This window comes from Hyla sarda, chromosome 1 (genome assembly GCF_029499605.1).
Source record: "Hyla sarda isolate aHylSar1 chromosome 1, aHylSar1.hap1, whole genome shotgun sequence".
NCBI lineage: Eukaryota > Metazoa > Chordata > Amphibia > Anura > Hylidae > Hyla > Hyla sarda.
The window spans coordinates 540,870,326-540,885,390 of NC_079189.1; the positions used below are offsets into that span (position 1 = coordinate 540,870,326).

A 15,065-nucleotide genomic window follows, 5' to 3' on the forward strand; every position below is an offset into this window, starting at 1 on the left:
TTGTACACGTTTGTATACGGTTCTGTCCGCTTTTGAGACATACGTGTTTTTTTTTTTTTTTTACAAAAAACCTGATACGGGAACCGTATTTCAAAAACTAGATGTGAATGCAGCCTAAGTACTGGAAGGATTGGGATTTTTAAATAGAAGTAATTTACAAATCTGTTTAACTTTCTGGCACCATTTGATAAAAAAAAAAAAAAAAATTCCTCCGCAGTACCCCTTTAAGACACTTTAAGATTAGCTTAAAATCTCCTCAGTGGTGTCTATTGACCATGTCACCTAGATCTTTTATTCACATGATTTAATCCAGCCTCTCATCACTTCTTTTTTTCAGGAAGAAGAGGTTTCCCCACAGCTGTTCACCTTCCATGAAGCAGTGTCTCAGATGGTGGAGATGGAGGAACAGGTAGTAGAAGATCACAGAGCTGTGTTCCAGGTAGGCGTGTGCATATGTCGGTAGATTCGCAACCTCTTGATATTGGAAGGTTGTGGTGCTGATGTCTCTGCAGACATTTTTATTTTATTTTAGAGTTTTTACTATATGCACCATGTATAATGGATTGACGAACAAACAATTAGGTGTGTGATCATTGTATTTGTTACAGCATTCCTCTAATGCAATGTTTCCAACCCAGGGTCCCTCCAGCTGTTGCAAAACTACAACTCCCAGGATGCCCGGACAGCCAACGGCTGTCCGGGCATGCTGGGAGTTGAAGTTTTGCAACAGCTGGTGGCACCCTGGTTGGGAAACACTGCTCTTATAGAATATAAAATCTTGCCTGTGCTCATACAACCTTGTGGGCAGTCAGTGGGTGCATGCAGTCTATTCAGCAGCAGAGCAGGCTTCTCATGTCATCTTGTGGCTGTAAATAAAGATCTCTCTTCTGTAAGTAGCTTCCATGTTAGCTGTCCAGGTACCTCCTGGAGTTTTAAAGGAAATCTGTCATCAGAATCACACGCATCAGAATCAGCGGTTCGCCAGATATCTTCATTTTTATTTATAGGGTATTCCCAGGCTTGGGGCTCAGTGGGAGGTCCGCAGCATCAGCACAGACTCGCTTACGTCATTTTCACCGGGCGGAGCGGCTGCCCGACTCATGAATATTCATGGCTGCCTCATCGCAGTCTTCCTCCTGGTGTAGGTCACGTGGGTAGCGCCGCGCATGCGCCACTCACCGTACACCCGGAAGCGGTGTTCTCCTGCACAGATAGATATGCAGGAGAATGCCGCTTCCGTGTGTACGGCGTGCAGCGCATGCGCGGCGCTACCCACGTGACCTACACCAGGCGGAAGACTGTGATGAGGCAGCCATGAATATTCATTAGCCGGGAAGCCGCTCCGCCCGGCGAAAATGACGTAAGCGAGTCTGTGCTGATGCTGCGGACCTCCCACTGAGCCCCAAGCCTGGGAATACCATATAACTAAAAATGAAGATATCTGGCGAACCGCTGCACAGTTTTTAATGAGGTAAGAAGTGTCTTAATCAGGATCACCCGCACTACAAGCCTGTGTAACAGGTTTAGTGCGGGTGATTCTGATGACAGATTTCCTTTAATGTCTGTAATTCCTTAAAGGGTAGCTCCCACCATCACTTTTTTTCTTTTTTCTGTCCCTGCCTATTACCCATCTATCCCTAACCCCCTCCCTGCCTTTAATTTTTTTTTTTTTACATATTAAAAATGCCTTTTTGTCTGTGCCTGGTAGTGTGCTCACTACCAGGCAGACTTCCCCAGCAGACACCACGTCACTGATGCCTGCTGGGGCCGACACTTACGCCCGTAGTTCACCTATACAGGGCACCTCCAGCCGTTTCACCACTGCAACTCCCAGCTTGCCCTGACATCTATTGGCTGTCAGGGCATGCTGGGAGTTGTAGTGGGGAAACAACTGGAGGCATACTGTATAGGTGAACACCGTGATGGCCGCACATCCCGCTCCCGCCGCGCAGCCCGCAACCCCCCTGGCCCCGCTGCGCCGCTAAACCCATTACCCCTCCCCTCCCCCCGCAAAAGCATAAGCATTGAGAACAGTAATTTTACCTGTTGCCGGGAGCCAGGGCCGGCGTGCGAGGCCAGGGAGCCTGCGCGCGTCCTCTTCCTTCAAAGCGCTCGCTCCCGCCTGTCTGATTGACAGGCGGGAGCGAGCACCGCAGTGAATGAATTCCGACTCGTTGCCAGGCTTCAACGAGTCGAAATTCATTAGTGACGTCACTGCCGAATGCATTTGGCCACTAGGAGGGCGACCCCTAGTGGCCGAATTTAAAAGTGATTTTAAACTGTTTTAAAATCACTTTTTTTAATTAAAGTATATTAGAGATATGTTGTAGTACTTAAGTACTACAACATATCAATTTTTAGATTTCATGACAGTGCCCATTTAAGCTGACCCCACTACATAATCTCAGTAGTTTCTGCCTTTCTTATTGCACAGGAATCTATACGATGGCTTGAAGATGAGAAAGCTCTGTTAGAAATGACTGAAGAGGTGGACTATGATGTAGATTCCTACGCTACACAACTTGAAGTAATCTTAGAGCAGAAGATTGATATCCTAACTGAATTACGAGGTATGTACTTGGCTACTGATCAGGTCTGTACAACACTAGGAGCTGGGTCCATTCACCTGAAGATGGCACGTGGTGTCACAATGTATTCTAGGAAACCAAATCAGACCCTTTTCTCTCATATCCTACAACCATTTAAATATTTATTCCATCATAAGGATTTGTTTACCTATTTTAATTAGCTTCTATTGTCAATTAGGTTGCTGGTTTTAGTGGATAAATGGCACTCAGATTAGCATTTTCAAAATGTACTTATGCATAAGTCACAAAGAAATATTTTCATCCAAAGAAAATTATGTATTTACTCAATACTTGGCATTGTATAAGTAATACATTCAATAAGTCAGTGAATTCTTAATAGATATACCAATAGGAAGGTTTTGATCCTCAGACCTTAAACCCTTTAAAATCTTGCTATAGATTTGCAGTGCAGACATACTGTACAGTTGCAGGAGACTTGCCCTAAAACAATGAAGACCCCTTTGGGCTTTTAACAGCTTCCCAATAATTCTCATATGGGTATGTAATATGTTAAGTGGAACTAGCTGGCTGTCTAATAGGAGACTGCCAAAGAAAAGTGCACAGCAACACAATAGTAGTGCATTGTACTGTACAAGCAATCGAATGGGGGGGAGTGACATAATTTTTATCACTCCTTGTGGAAATGTCCAAACCTTTATTTATCATACACAACGAAAGCCGTAAATGAGAGATTTTTTTATTTTATTTTTTCTTCAGTAACTGTTCTGGGGGGCTATTTTCCAAATTCTGTTTTAGGGTGCATTCACACTGCGGCTGCCGGATCCACGCCGCATTCCATTAATTTAAATTATTGCCTGACTGAAAATCGTTGTCTGCCGTGGTCAGTCCGGCAACAAAACTGGTTGGTGCAAAAATGAGACTCTGGCCGGCTCATTTAAATGAATGGGATACGGCAGCAGTATCCTAAAAACCCAGTGTAATTGTAGCTTTCATTTAGCAGGACCGCCCGCTACAAGCAGTATTATCTTATTTTTTTGTCCATGCTAATTTTTTGTTATGCAATCCATCTCAGTATTTCTGCATTGAAAGAAATCTCTGAAAGAGGCCAGAACTGAACCTTCGATAAAGATGTGAACATAGCCTAGCTACCATTGATTGAGCCCTCACATGCTCCCTAGATTTAAAAAAGAAAAAAAAATGTTAGAGGGTTCTGAGAATGATGATGCAGACAATAAGTAGATTTTTATGCTTACCGTAAAATCTTTCACGGAGGATCCATTGGGGGACACTGAGACCGTGGGTATATGCTGCTACCACTAGGAGGCTGACACTAGGCAACAAAAAAAAGTCTGCCCCTCCTGGCATGATATACCCCCTCTGCCCTCCAGACTCTGAGCTATCAGTTTAGTCCCAAAGCAGTGGGAGAGGACCGATAGGGAAAGAAAAAATAGCAACTGTCCAAGGAAACCACAGACAAAAAAATAACTGAACATCCCTTGGATCGGCAACCGAACCAAGGACATCAGAACAAATGTGTGGGTGCTGTGTCCCCCAATGGATCCTCCCAGAAAGAGATTTTACGGTAAGCATTGGGGACACAGAGACCGTGGGATGTACCAAAGCAGTCCCGGCTGGGCCACAGCCGCCTGCAACACCTTGCGACCCAAACAAGCATTAGCGGACGCAAAGGTGTGCACCTGGTAACCTTTTGTAAAAGTGTGCAAGGACGACCAGGTGGCCGCCTTACAGACTTGCAAGGCCAAAGCCCTGTTGTGGGGAGCCCAGGAGGCCCCTACGGAACGAGTGGAATGAGCTGAGACCCGGAAAGGTGGAGTCTTCCCTTTGCAGTGGTAAGCTTCTGAGATGGCAGAACAGATCCACCGCGAAATGGTTGCCTTCGAAGCAGGAAATCCCTTTACTACGACCCTCCGTAAGCACAAAGAAAGAGTCACACTGGCGAAAGGATGAAGTGACCAAAAGGTAAATCTGAATGGCCCATACCACGTCAAGACCATGAAGCAACCGTTCCCTGGGATGGGACAGAGCTGGGCAGAAGGGTGGGAGGACGATATCCTCATTTAGGTGAAAGGCGGAGACCACCTTAGGCAAAAATGATAGGACCGGACGGAAAACAACTTTGTCCTGGCTCAAGACCAGGTAGGGGGAACGGCAGGAGAGCGCCACTAGTTCTGAAACTCTCCGAATGGAAGTGACCGCAATGAGGAAGGCCACCTTCCAGGAAATGACACAAAGAGAAATGTCCCGGAGAGGTTCAAAGGGAGTACCTGCAATACACTGAGAACCAGATTCAGATCCCACTGGGGAATAGGGGATCTGTACGACAGAGCCACATGAGCTACACTCTGCAGAAAAGTGCAGATGTGAGGGTCGGACACCAGGAGGTCGCTGAAAGAGAATGGAAATAGCCGACACATGACCCTTAAGGGAAGTGAGAGCCAAGCGTTGTTCCAGCCCAGACTGCAAAAAGGAAAGGCGTGGAATGGAGAAAACTGGGAAGAAGGATTGAGACTCACACCATAGAAAGTAGGACAGCCAAGTACGGTGATAAATCTTCAGAGAGGAAGGCTTGCGTGCCCTGATCATTGTGCGGATCACCGGGGGAGAGAACCCCCTGGCCCTTAAACTGCGGTTTCAACCACCATGCCGTCAAGTGCAGCTACAGTAAATTGGGGTGGCAAAGGGGACCCTGAGAGAGCAGGTCGGGACAAACTGTGAGGCACAGTGGTATGTCGGCCACTAGGCGAACTACGTCAGCATACCACGCGTCCCGGGACCAGTCTGGAGCCACGACAGAAAAGTAAGTTGAGGAGGTCGACAATAAAACTGGGCGAAGGGAACGGCCTCAACAGCTGCCACCATCCGACCCAGGACTTTCATGCAGGAACGAATGGAAACTGGAACAGGACGACGGAGAAGACTAACTCCTGTTGACAGAGCGCGGTGCTTGTCCAGCGGGAGCCAAACCCCAGCGGCCACCGTGTCGAACTGGAATCCCAAGAAGATCAGAGATCGGGTTGGACTTGTCCTGATTGACCACCCAGCCGAAACGGGACAAGGTCTGAAGAGTGAAAAGGAGACTCTCTTGATTCTGGTCCCTGGTTGGAGCCTTGATCAGGAGGTTGTCCAGGTAGGGGATCAGGGACACACCCTGGGCTCGCAGGATGGCAATCAACGCCGCAAGGACCTTGGTGAAGACCCTTGGGGACATGGCCAGTCCAAAAGGAAGGGCCACAAACTGAAAATTGCCTTCCAGAATGGCTAAGCGGAGATAGTGAGAGATTGATGCGCCGGAAAAATTGAGATGTAAAGGTAAGTGTCTATGATAGCCATCCAGGAAAGGAACTCCCCTTGATCCATGGGTGCCACCACAGAACGGAGTGACTCCATACGGAAATGACGCAGGAGTAGGTGGCAGTTGAGGAGCTTCAGATCCAGGATCGGGCAGACGGAACCCCCTTTCTTGGGGACGACAAAAAGGTTTGAATAGTACCCCGAAAAACGCTCCTTGGGAGGAACTGAGACAATCACTCCTTGAGCGAGAAGGGACCGAAGTGCAACCCGAATAACCACCGCCAAGAAGGAGAGCGAGGAGGACGGGATCGAAAAAACGGTCCCTTGGAAAGGAAGCAAACTCGATTTGATAGCCGTTGGAAACGACATCTCGGACCCAAGAGTCCTGCACGTGGGCAATCCAAACGTCCCGGAACAGGGACAAACGACCTCCCACCCGAAAATTATTTCTGGGTGGGGGCGTCCCTTCAGGTGGAGGGAGGCTTACGCGTGCACGACTTGGCCACAAAACGGCCGGAACGGTTACCTGACTTCCAGGAGGGGTGAGGCTTGAAGGAAGGAGCCTGCCGGTCTTTCTGCCCAGGCCGAAATGAGGATGACTTCCTGCGGGAATTCGTACGGCGAGACTTGTTCTGTGGTAATAAGGAGCCCTTACCTCCAGTAGCCTCAAAGATAATCTCATCCAGGCGTTTTCCGAAGTGCCGGGTCCCAGAGAAAGGAAGCTCAGGGAGAGATTTCTTGGAAGCAGCATCAGCGTTCCAGGCCTTGAGCACCTGGAGCAAAGAATCGCCACCAGCTTACCTGTGGCAAAAGCCGTACAATGGGCAAACTGCAAGGAAGGTGAGCATAAGTAGTCTTCTGCATTGGAGAGTTGAAGGAGTCTGCGTCCGCCAAAGGAAGAGTAGTCTATTTTGACAGTCGGGAAACCGGAGGATCCACAGCTGGCTGCGTTGTCCATTTCACAATCAAGTCCTGGGAAAAAGGAAACTGCGCCTGAACCTTATTGGTCCCTTGGAAGCATTTGTCTGGATGCTTCCATGCTGCTTCCAGTAAGGAGTCATATTCAGCATGATAGCTGAATACCTTAGGAGAGCAACGTGAGTGGTGGAAGAAAACTTCAGGAGCTGGGTCCGAAGTTCCTGGGTTCTCTAGGTGAAAGGTGTCCCTGATGGCTGATACCAAGCTGTCCACCATGTCAGACACGCTGGTTCAGTCCTCTGGATCAGATGTAGAACCTGACCCCAGGAGAACAGGAGCTGGTGGAAGAAGCCTTAGATGAAGGCGAGGTGGACCTAGGAAGGCCCCTGGAATGGGACGATGCCGGGGAGGAGGAGCGAGACCCATGAGGGAGAGAGAGCGCCTGTCCCAAGCTCGGGAGTCCGGAGGAGAGCCAGAGGATAACACCTTTAGCGTGTTTGTTAGATCGCCTGAGACAAGGGTCAGGGGAAGGACAGTGATCCCCTCTGGAGAACGGGCGCAAGGAAGATTGCTTCAAGGCGGTCACCACAGAACGGGAAACCCACGCCAATCAGAAATTGATTGGGATAGGGAGGAAACCCATTCCGGGGTGGTGGGGGGAACAGAGCCCGCATGCTCTGGCGGATTATGCTCACCCTGTCCCAGAGAAACTTACCTACTGAAGTCTTCAGCCAGCTATTAGATACCTGCATCATTCCGGGCTGAGACAGCGAAACGAGCTGGGAAGGTGGGGGGGACCAGGACCCAAGGTACAACCCCAGGTGCTGGCCGATGGTGAGAAGGGGTTGACAGTGCATAACTCTATGCCTTTGCCCCTTAATCGCTTATGGGGGAACAGGTAACTCCATGCTCCTGAACCCCCACCTAAAAACAAGGAAATAAAAAGGAGATAAAAAGCTAAAAACGCTTCCCTGAACTAAAAACACTTTTTAAAGTAAAAGACCAGGTGTGGAGAACTCCTGACCTGTGTCTGCCTCCTACAGACACTAAGCTAAAACTGAAAGCTAAAAGTCTGTAGGCAGGGTATATCCTTCCAGGAGGGGACTTTATTTTTTGTTGCCTAGTGTCAGCCTCCTGGTGGCAGCAGCATATACCTACAGTCTCTGTGTTCCCCAATGTAGCCGAACGAGAAAAAAATAACCAAAAAAAGTCACTGCATGGGGAAGGGATTAATTGTACTAGACCCGCAGATGGAGATAGGTCCTCTAGGCCTGTAGAAGAATAATGTTATTAAACCGTTCTATTCCAGTCTGAGTGACACAAACCCTTTTTACTCTCTCTCTTTTAGACAAAGTGAAATCGTTCCGATCTGCTTTACAAGAGGAGGAACAAGCCAGCAAGCAAATAAACCCCAAGAGACCACGAGCCCTCTAAGGGAAGGCTTTAATGAAGGATGACCTTATAAAGAACTTTTTCCTGTAACATAGCATTATTATTATTATATTATTAAACTGTGGCCGTAAAACCCCATTACTTGAACCGTTAAGTCAACTTTTTATAATGTCAGTGGGAATTTCCTCCCATTTCACCTGAATGGGATATCCGTTTTGGGCTAACCACTACACTGACGCCTAGACAAGCTTCAGATCCAAACGGCACAAACAGTAGGGACTACGAGGCACTTTGTCCAAAATACGCCATTCAATGTCTTATTTTCCAAATGTTTGTCTTTTTTTCTGTTTCATTTATTATTTTTTTTTTAATAAATAATTTTAAAATTGTATACGGGAGAAAACCTTCCACTCACTTGTCATCGAAGATTCCATATTGCTGCAGAATGAGAACTGATGGTTCTAAGCTACTTGCATGCTTGCCTATTCATCCGTGATTGTACAGATACTATGGACGAGCTGTGCGCACCTCCGATGTGCCTTTCCGAAGGCTATTGACCCAACGTGTTTCCATTATGCACAGCCTTAATAAAACCCAAGCATTCTTTTGTTGGTGTAAAGTTACAATTTCTCACATATCTATTTTTGTTGTAGGATGTGCCATATGGAAGTACAGAGCTTATACTCTATAATACAGAGCAGGTACGCAGTGTCTGAATCATTTTCGTTAACAATTCACTGTCTGGTCGACACTGATCAGCTTTTGCATACATATAACGTGTAGAGTTAGCCACTGGTTGGTTGTATTTTTTATTACTTTTTTTTTTTACTATTTAGTTGTTTTTTTTATATTTAACATTTGTTCCAAAAATATAAAAAAAATTAATATTTACCTTCTCCCCCCCCCCCCCCACCATCAGTCTCTACTCTAACATTGAGTTTTTAGCGTTGACCTAATAGTGTTTCCCAACCAGGGTGCCTCCAGCTGTTGCAAAACTACAACTCCCAGCATGCCCGGACAGCCTTCGGCTGTCCGGACATGCTGGGAGTTGTAGTTTTGCAACAGCTGGAGGCACCTTGGTTGGGAAACACTGACCTAATGTGTAATGTACGGCTGTCATCTGATGAAAAGCCTGCTAAACCAAAATCCTAGTATGAGCAAGCATGCCTGTACACCCTTGGTTTGCAAGCATTGTAGAGTTGGCCGTGCACCATGGAGACAGCAGTTTTGTAACATTTAAAGGGGTTATCCAGGAAAAGAAAAAAATTGCTATTTAATTTAATTAATATTATTTCTTTTTTTTTTTAAACCGCACCATTCCTGTCCAGGTTGGCTTGGCTCCATTCACTTTAATGGAACTGAGCTGCAATACCACACAGTACCTAAGAATAGGTTTGGTGCTTTTTTGAAGTAAACAGCCTGGTTTTACTAATCCTGGTTAACCCCTTTAAAAGAGGACCTGTGGCCAACCACAAAAAATGTGATTGCATTATCATGAAATACCTTATGGAGCCCTGATCACACACCTTTTTGCAGTTTCTTGATACGCACTTCCCAAGAAATGAGGTTTTATAGCTTGTCTGACAATTCAGGGAATCAGTCAGATGGCCGTGAACTTAATTTTAATATTTGGAGTGACTCTGAGATGATGGGCCAGATTATCACCGCCTGACGGTATAACCCCACCCAGTCACTCCCATTATTAAAATCAAGTTCACGCCCATCTGATTGATTCACTGAAATGTCAGACAAGCTATAAACCCAAATATTTTGGGAATGAAAGGGCGTATCATGAAACTGTCAAAACGTGTGTGATCAAGGGCACCCTAAGCTATTTAATCATTTTTGGTTTGGTCATATGTCGCCCTCAAGGGGGTACACCACTGGAAAACATTTTTTTTTCTAAATCAACTGGTGCCAGAAAGTTAAACAGATTTGTAAATTACTTGTATTGAAAAATCTTAATCCTTCCAGTACTTGTCAGCTGCTGTATGATCCACAGGAAGTTCTTTTTCTTTTTGAATTTCTTTTCTGTCTGACCACAGTGCTTTCTGCTGGCTCCTCTGTTCATGTCAGGAACTGTCCAGAATAGAAGCACATCCCCATAGCAAACCTATCCTGCTCTGGACAGTTCCTGACATGGACAGAGGTGTCAGCAGAGATCACTGTTAGAGATGAGCGAACTTACAGTAAATTCGATTCGTCATGAACTACTCGGCTCGGCAGTTGATGACTTATCCTGCATAAATTAGTTCAGCTTTCAGGTGTTCCGGTGGGCTGGAAAAGATGGATACAGTCCTAGGAAAGAGTCTCCTAGGACTGTATCCACCTTTTCCAGCCCACGGAAGCACCTGAAAGCTGAACTAATTTATGCAGGATAAGTCATCAATTACCACGCCGAGAAGTTCGTGATGAATCAAATTTACTGTAAGTTCGCTCATCTCTAATCACTGTGGTCAGACATAAAGGAAATTCAGAAAGAAAGGAACTTCCTGTGGATCATACAGCAGCTGATAAGTACTGGAAGGATTAAGATTTTTTTTTAATAGAAGTAATTTACAAATCTGTTTAACATTTTGGCATCTGTTGATTTAAAAATAAAATGTTTGCCAATGGAGTACCCCTTTTAAGGCCCCATACACATGGCGGAACTGCACGCTGCATGGTACCTATTTACGTTGCTAGCAAAGAATTCCTCTATAATATGGCATTCTGTTGGACCGTTTTTGTGAGTTTTGCGTAACAGTATGGGCATATACACCTCTGTGGCTGCCATATGACTCCGTACAATTCGAAAGGTAAAGCCATAATGTGTACATTAGATCTAATCTGCAGGGAAATTCATCTCTTTTGTGTCTATGGATTAACCCAGATCACCCACAGATCTAAATCTCTAAAAAATGTTGTTGTCAAATATACTATTGGACAATGCTATGAAAATACACTGGGTATATAACATCAGCTCCATATTCAAAAGAACTAATACAAATGTAAAATATGCCCATGTGAATGAGATTTAGTGGCCAAACAAGCACATGCCTCTTGGGTACATGACTATTTGAACTCTATACAGGCTTCGTGTTGTATTGAGCTGTTACCTAGTAGTCCATAGGGCTTTTCTGTATGGCTTTGGTTTTTGTGCCATAGTTCATGTACAATCTATAGTATAAATCTGTGCCATGATTCATTGGATGCCATATTATAGAAATCTCCACTAGAAGCATTGCTACTCTATAATAATAGGCAGTCGTGATATATTGAATTGTTTCCCAACCAGTGTGCCTCCAGCTGTTGCAAAACTACAACTCCCAGTCTTCGGCTGTTCGGGTATGCTGGGAGTTGTAGTTTTGCAACAGCTGGAGGCACACTGGTTGGGAAACACTGCTCTATTGGCTCATGCAGTGCCTGTGGTTTGGTAGCATTTCACCATACAAACTCTGTGCTTACAGCCCTGCCCTTAAAGGGGTACTCTGCCCCTAGACGACATATGCCCTATCCAAAGCATAGGGGATAAGATGTCAGATCGCCGGGGTCCCTCTGCGGCACCGCGCTATCATTACTGCACAGAGCGAGTTCGCTCTGCACCTAATGACAGGCAATACAGGGGCCGGAGCATCGTTGCGTCACGGCTCTGCCCCTCGTGACGTCACAGCCCGCCCCTCAATACAAGTCTATGGGAGGGGGCGAGGTGGTCGTCACACCCCCGCCATAGACTTGCATTAAGGGGAGACGGGCCTTAATGTCACGAGGGGCGGAGCCATGACGTCACGCTGCTCCGTCCCCTGTATCACCGGTCATTACGCACAGAGCGAACTCTCTCTGTGCAGTAATGATAGTGTGGTGCCGCAGCGGCGATCCCGGGGGTCTGACATCTTATCCCCTATCCTTTTGGATAGGGGATAAGATGTCTAGGGGCGGAGTACCCCTTTAAGGCAGTGTTTTCCAACCAGGGTGCCTCCAGATGTTGCAAAACTACAACATCTGGAGGCTGTCCAGGCATTCTGGGAGTTTGTTTAGCAACACCTGGAGGCACCCTGGTTGAGAAACACTGCCTTAAGGGAGTGCTGCTAGTCCATGCCAGTTTGCACACATTGATTTTCTGATTCCTTTAAAGGGGTACTCCATAGAATTTTTTTTTTTTAATCAACTGGAGACAGAACGTTAAACAGATCTGCAATACTTCTATTAAAAAATCTTAATCCTTCTAGTATTTATCAGCTGCTGTTTTCTCCAGAGGAAGTTCTTTTCTTTTAGAATTTCCATTTTCCTTTTGGCTCTTTGCTGACACCCCTGTCCATGTCAGGGACTGTCCAGAGCAGGAGAGGTTTGCTATGGGGATTTGCTTCTACTCTGGACAGTTCCTAAAATGGACAAAGGTGTCAGCAGAGAGCACTGTGGTCAGACAGAAATGAAATTCAAAAAGATAAGAACTTCCTGTGGATCATACAACAGCTAAGTACTGGAAGGATTAAGATTTTTTTAATAAAAGTAATCTGTTTAACTTTCTTTAACCAGTTGATTTAAAAGAAAATGTTTTCCAGTGGAGTACCCTTTAATAGAACTGCTCCCTCCATGTTTGCTCTGGGAAGGCCTGCTGGTAACTACCATACTCTGTGCTTTCTTCTCCTGTAAAGTAATCATCAGTGACTCCCATCATCCACGTGTGCAATGTACATTGAGTTATTTACTGTATAGTTAATAATTTCATTTTTTTTACTTTTATATTAGAAGGGAAGGCCGGTCATTAATGAAGTTTAAGTGTCGCTGCATTTGCTTCACTGACAGAGTGATGGCGCTGTTCCCTCTTTTGCACCACGTTTTCTTGTCTAGATTCCAAAATGAATAATGTATGCTGTTAGACCATGCTGTTCATCTGTACATTTCATCATACAGAAATTCCTTAATGATGACTATTGAGCGATATAAGGTATACAGTTACTGCCTTATGTTCATTCTGTTAACTTATGCCTTTAGCACACGAGTTAACAATAAACGGAACAATGTTGGCAAGTATGGCGCGTCCTATGCTTTTGTCTCCTTACTGCTGTTTATGTGAAAATGATGGTGGTTATATGTATTGATGCTAATATATATGTAGCTCCTGCAGTGTGGCCAAAAATATCCCAACGTGGTTTTACAGAAGATCGAAGCAGTTTTCAAATAATCTCTTGGTGTTTTTTCAGGTAAAACATCTGCAGTAAACACATGGCGCAGTTTATATTCGCACTGTGACATATTGGCCAAGGATCACTGCATGTGTCGCTACCTGCAAGGCTTCTACAACAGTTTACAATGTTATGTTTTAGGGTAGGGTCACACAGCGTATATACTTCATATTCGGAGCAAGGCTATCCGGCGGTTTGGAGCCTGCGCGTCAGTCACATCGGTACACTGGGCCCACCTCCAAATCTTACTGCACACACAGGGCTGCTGCGGGTAGCCTTTAGGAAAATACGCAATGTATTTCCCGTAATTTGTGCACTGTGTATATGCTGTGTGACTCTACCCTTAACCCCTTAAGGACACAGCCCATTTTGACCTTAAAGGGTAGCACCCACCATCCTTTATTTTTTATTTTTTTCTTCTCTGTCCCTGCCTATTGCCCATCTATCCCTAACCCCCTCCCTGCCTTAATTTTTTTTTATTTTTTTTTTTTTTTTTTTTTTTACTATGGCAGAAATGCCTTTTTGTCTGCCTGGTAGTGTGCTCACTACCAGGCAGACTTCCCCAGCAGGCACGACGTCACTGATGCCTGCTGGGGCCGACACTTCCGCCCTTAGTTCACTATACAGGGTGCCTCCAGCTGTTTCACCACTACAACTCCCAGCTTGCCCTGCTGGGAGTTATAGTGGGGAAACAACTGGAGGCATACTGTACAGGTGAAAACAATAACTTTGTTATTGGCCGTGGCGCTACTCCCCACCCCCCTCCACTCAAAGCAATACATTTCATCCCCCACCCGAAATACATTACATGGCTGCGGTGCTACCCCCACCCCACCCTCACCACCGCTGAAAGTAATACATTTCATGGCCGCAGCGCTAAAATCATACCAATGTCCAGTCCGTCCTGAGGCAGCAGCGGGAGGCGGGGCTGGCGTGTGAGGCCAGGCAGCCAATGCGCTCTCAACGCTCGCTCCCGCCTGTCTGATTGACTGGCAGGGAGCGAGCGCTGGTTGAAGGAATTCGGACGATTGCCCTGCCGCCATCGGTCCGAATTCAGGTGTGACGTCACGCCAGGCTGCAGCCGGCCACTAGGAGGGAGACCCCTAGTGGCTGGTTTTCAACATTAAAATAAAGTTAAAAAAATTATAATAATTTAAGTATAATAGAAATATGTTGTAGTACATCAGTACTACAACATATAAAAAAAAAAGTTCATGACAGTGCCCATTTAAGCCCTTAAGGACCAAGCCCATTTTCACCTTAAGGACCAGGCCAATTTTATTTTAGCATTTTCGTTTTTTCCTCCTCGCCGTCCAAAATCCATAACTCTTTTATATTTCCATCTACAGGGAGGAAATTTAAATGAAAACCAAAATTTTGCGCATTTTGGAGGGTTTCGTTTTCATACTGTACAATTTACGGTAAAAATTGTGTTCTTTATTCTGTGGGTCAATACGATTAAAATGATATCCATGGCTAGATACTTATATTTTTGTACCGCTTAAAAAAAATCTAAAACTTTTTGTACAAAATCAGTAATCTAAAATCACCCTTTCTCTATCGGCTTCATTGGGGGGGACACAGACCGTGGGTGTATGCTGCTGTCTCTAGGAGGTGTGACACTATGGTAATAAAAGAAAGTCTGCTCCTCCCAGCAGGATATACCGCCTTCAGGCCCTGAGGTAATAAGTTTTAGCTTAGTGTCTTGCAGGAGGTGGACATGGTCTGG

The 15,065-nt window shown here is 45.7% G+C and overlaps 1 protein-coding gene across 5 annotated transcripts in view; it reads left to right on the plus strand.

Moving 5' to 3' along the window:
- The window catches only part of KIF2A (kinesin family member 2A), a 102,084-nt gene extending 88,900 nt beyond the window's left edge, over window positions 1–13,184 (plus strand). Inside the window, exons 19-22 of one of the 5 annotated variants that reach the window (XR_008848050.1) lie at window positions 338–439; window positions 2,435–2,570; window positions 8,128–8,872; window positions 12,900–13,184. Coding sequence is in view for 4 of the 5 variants with exons in the window: in XM_056541167.1 (XP_056397142.1) it covers window positions 338–439; window positions 2,435–2,570; window positions 8,128–8,213 (324 nt within the window). In the remaining variant the exon portion in view is untranslated. Of the gene's footprint in view, window positions 1–337; window positions 440–2,434; window positions 2,571–8,127; window positions 9,096–12,899 lie in introns of those variants that run through there. The other 4 variants (XM_056541167.1, XM_056541181.1, XM_056541190.1 and 1 more) reach the window with 4 other exon arrangements.
- Window positions 13,185–15,065: the final 1,881 nt, after the last annotated feature.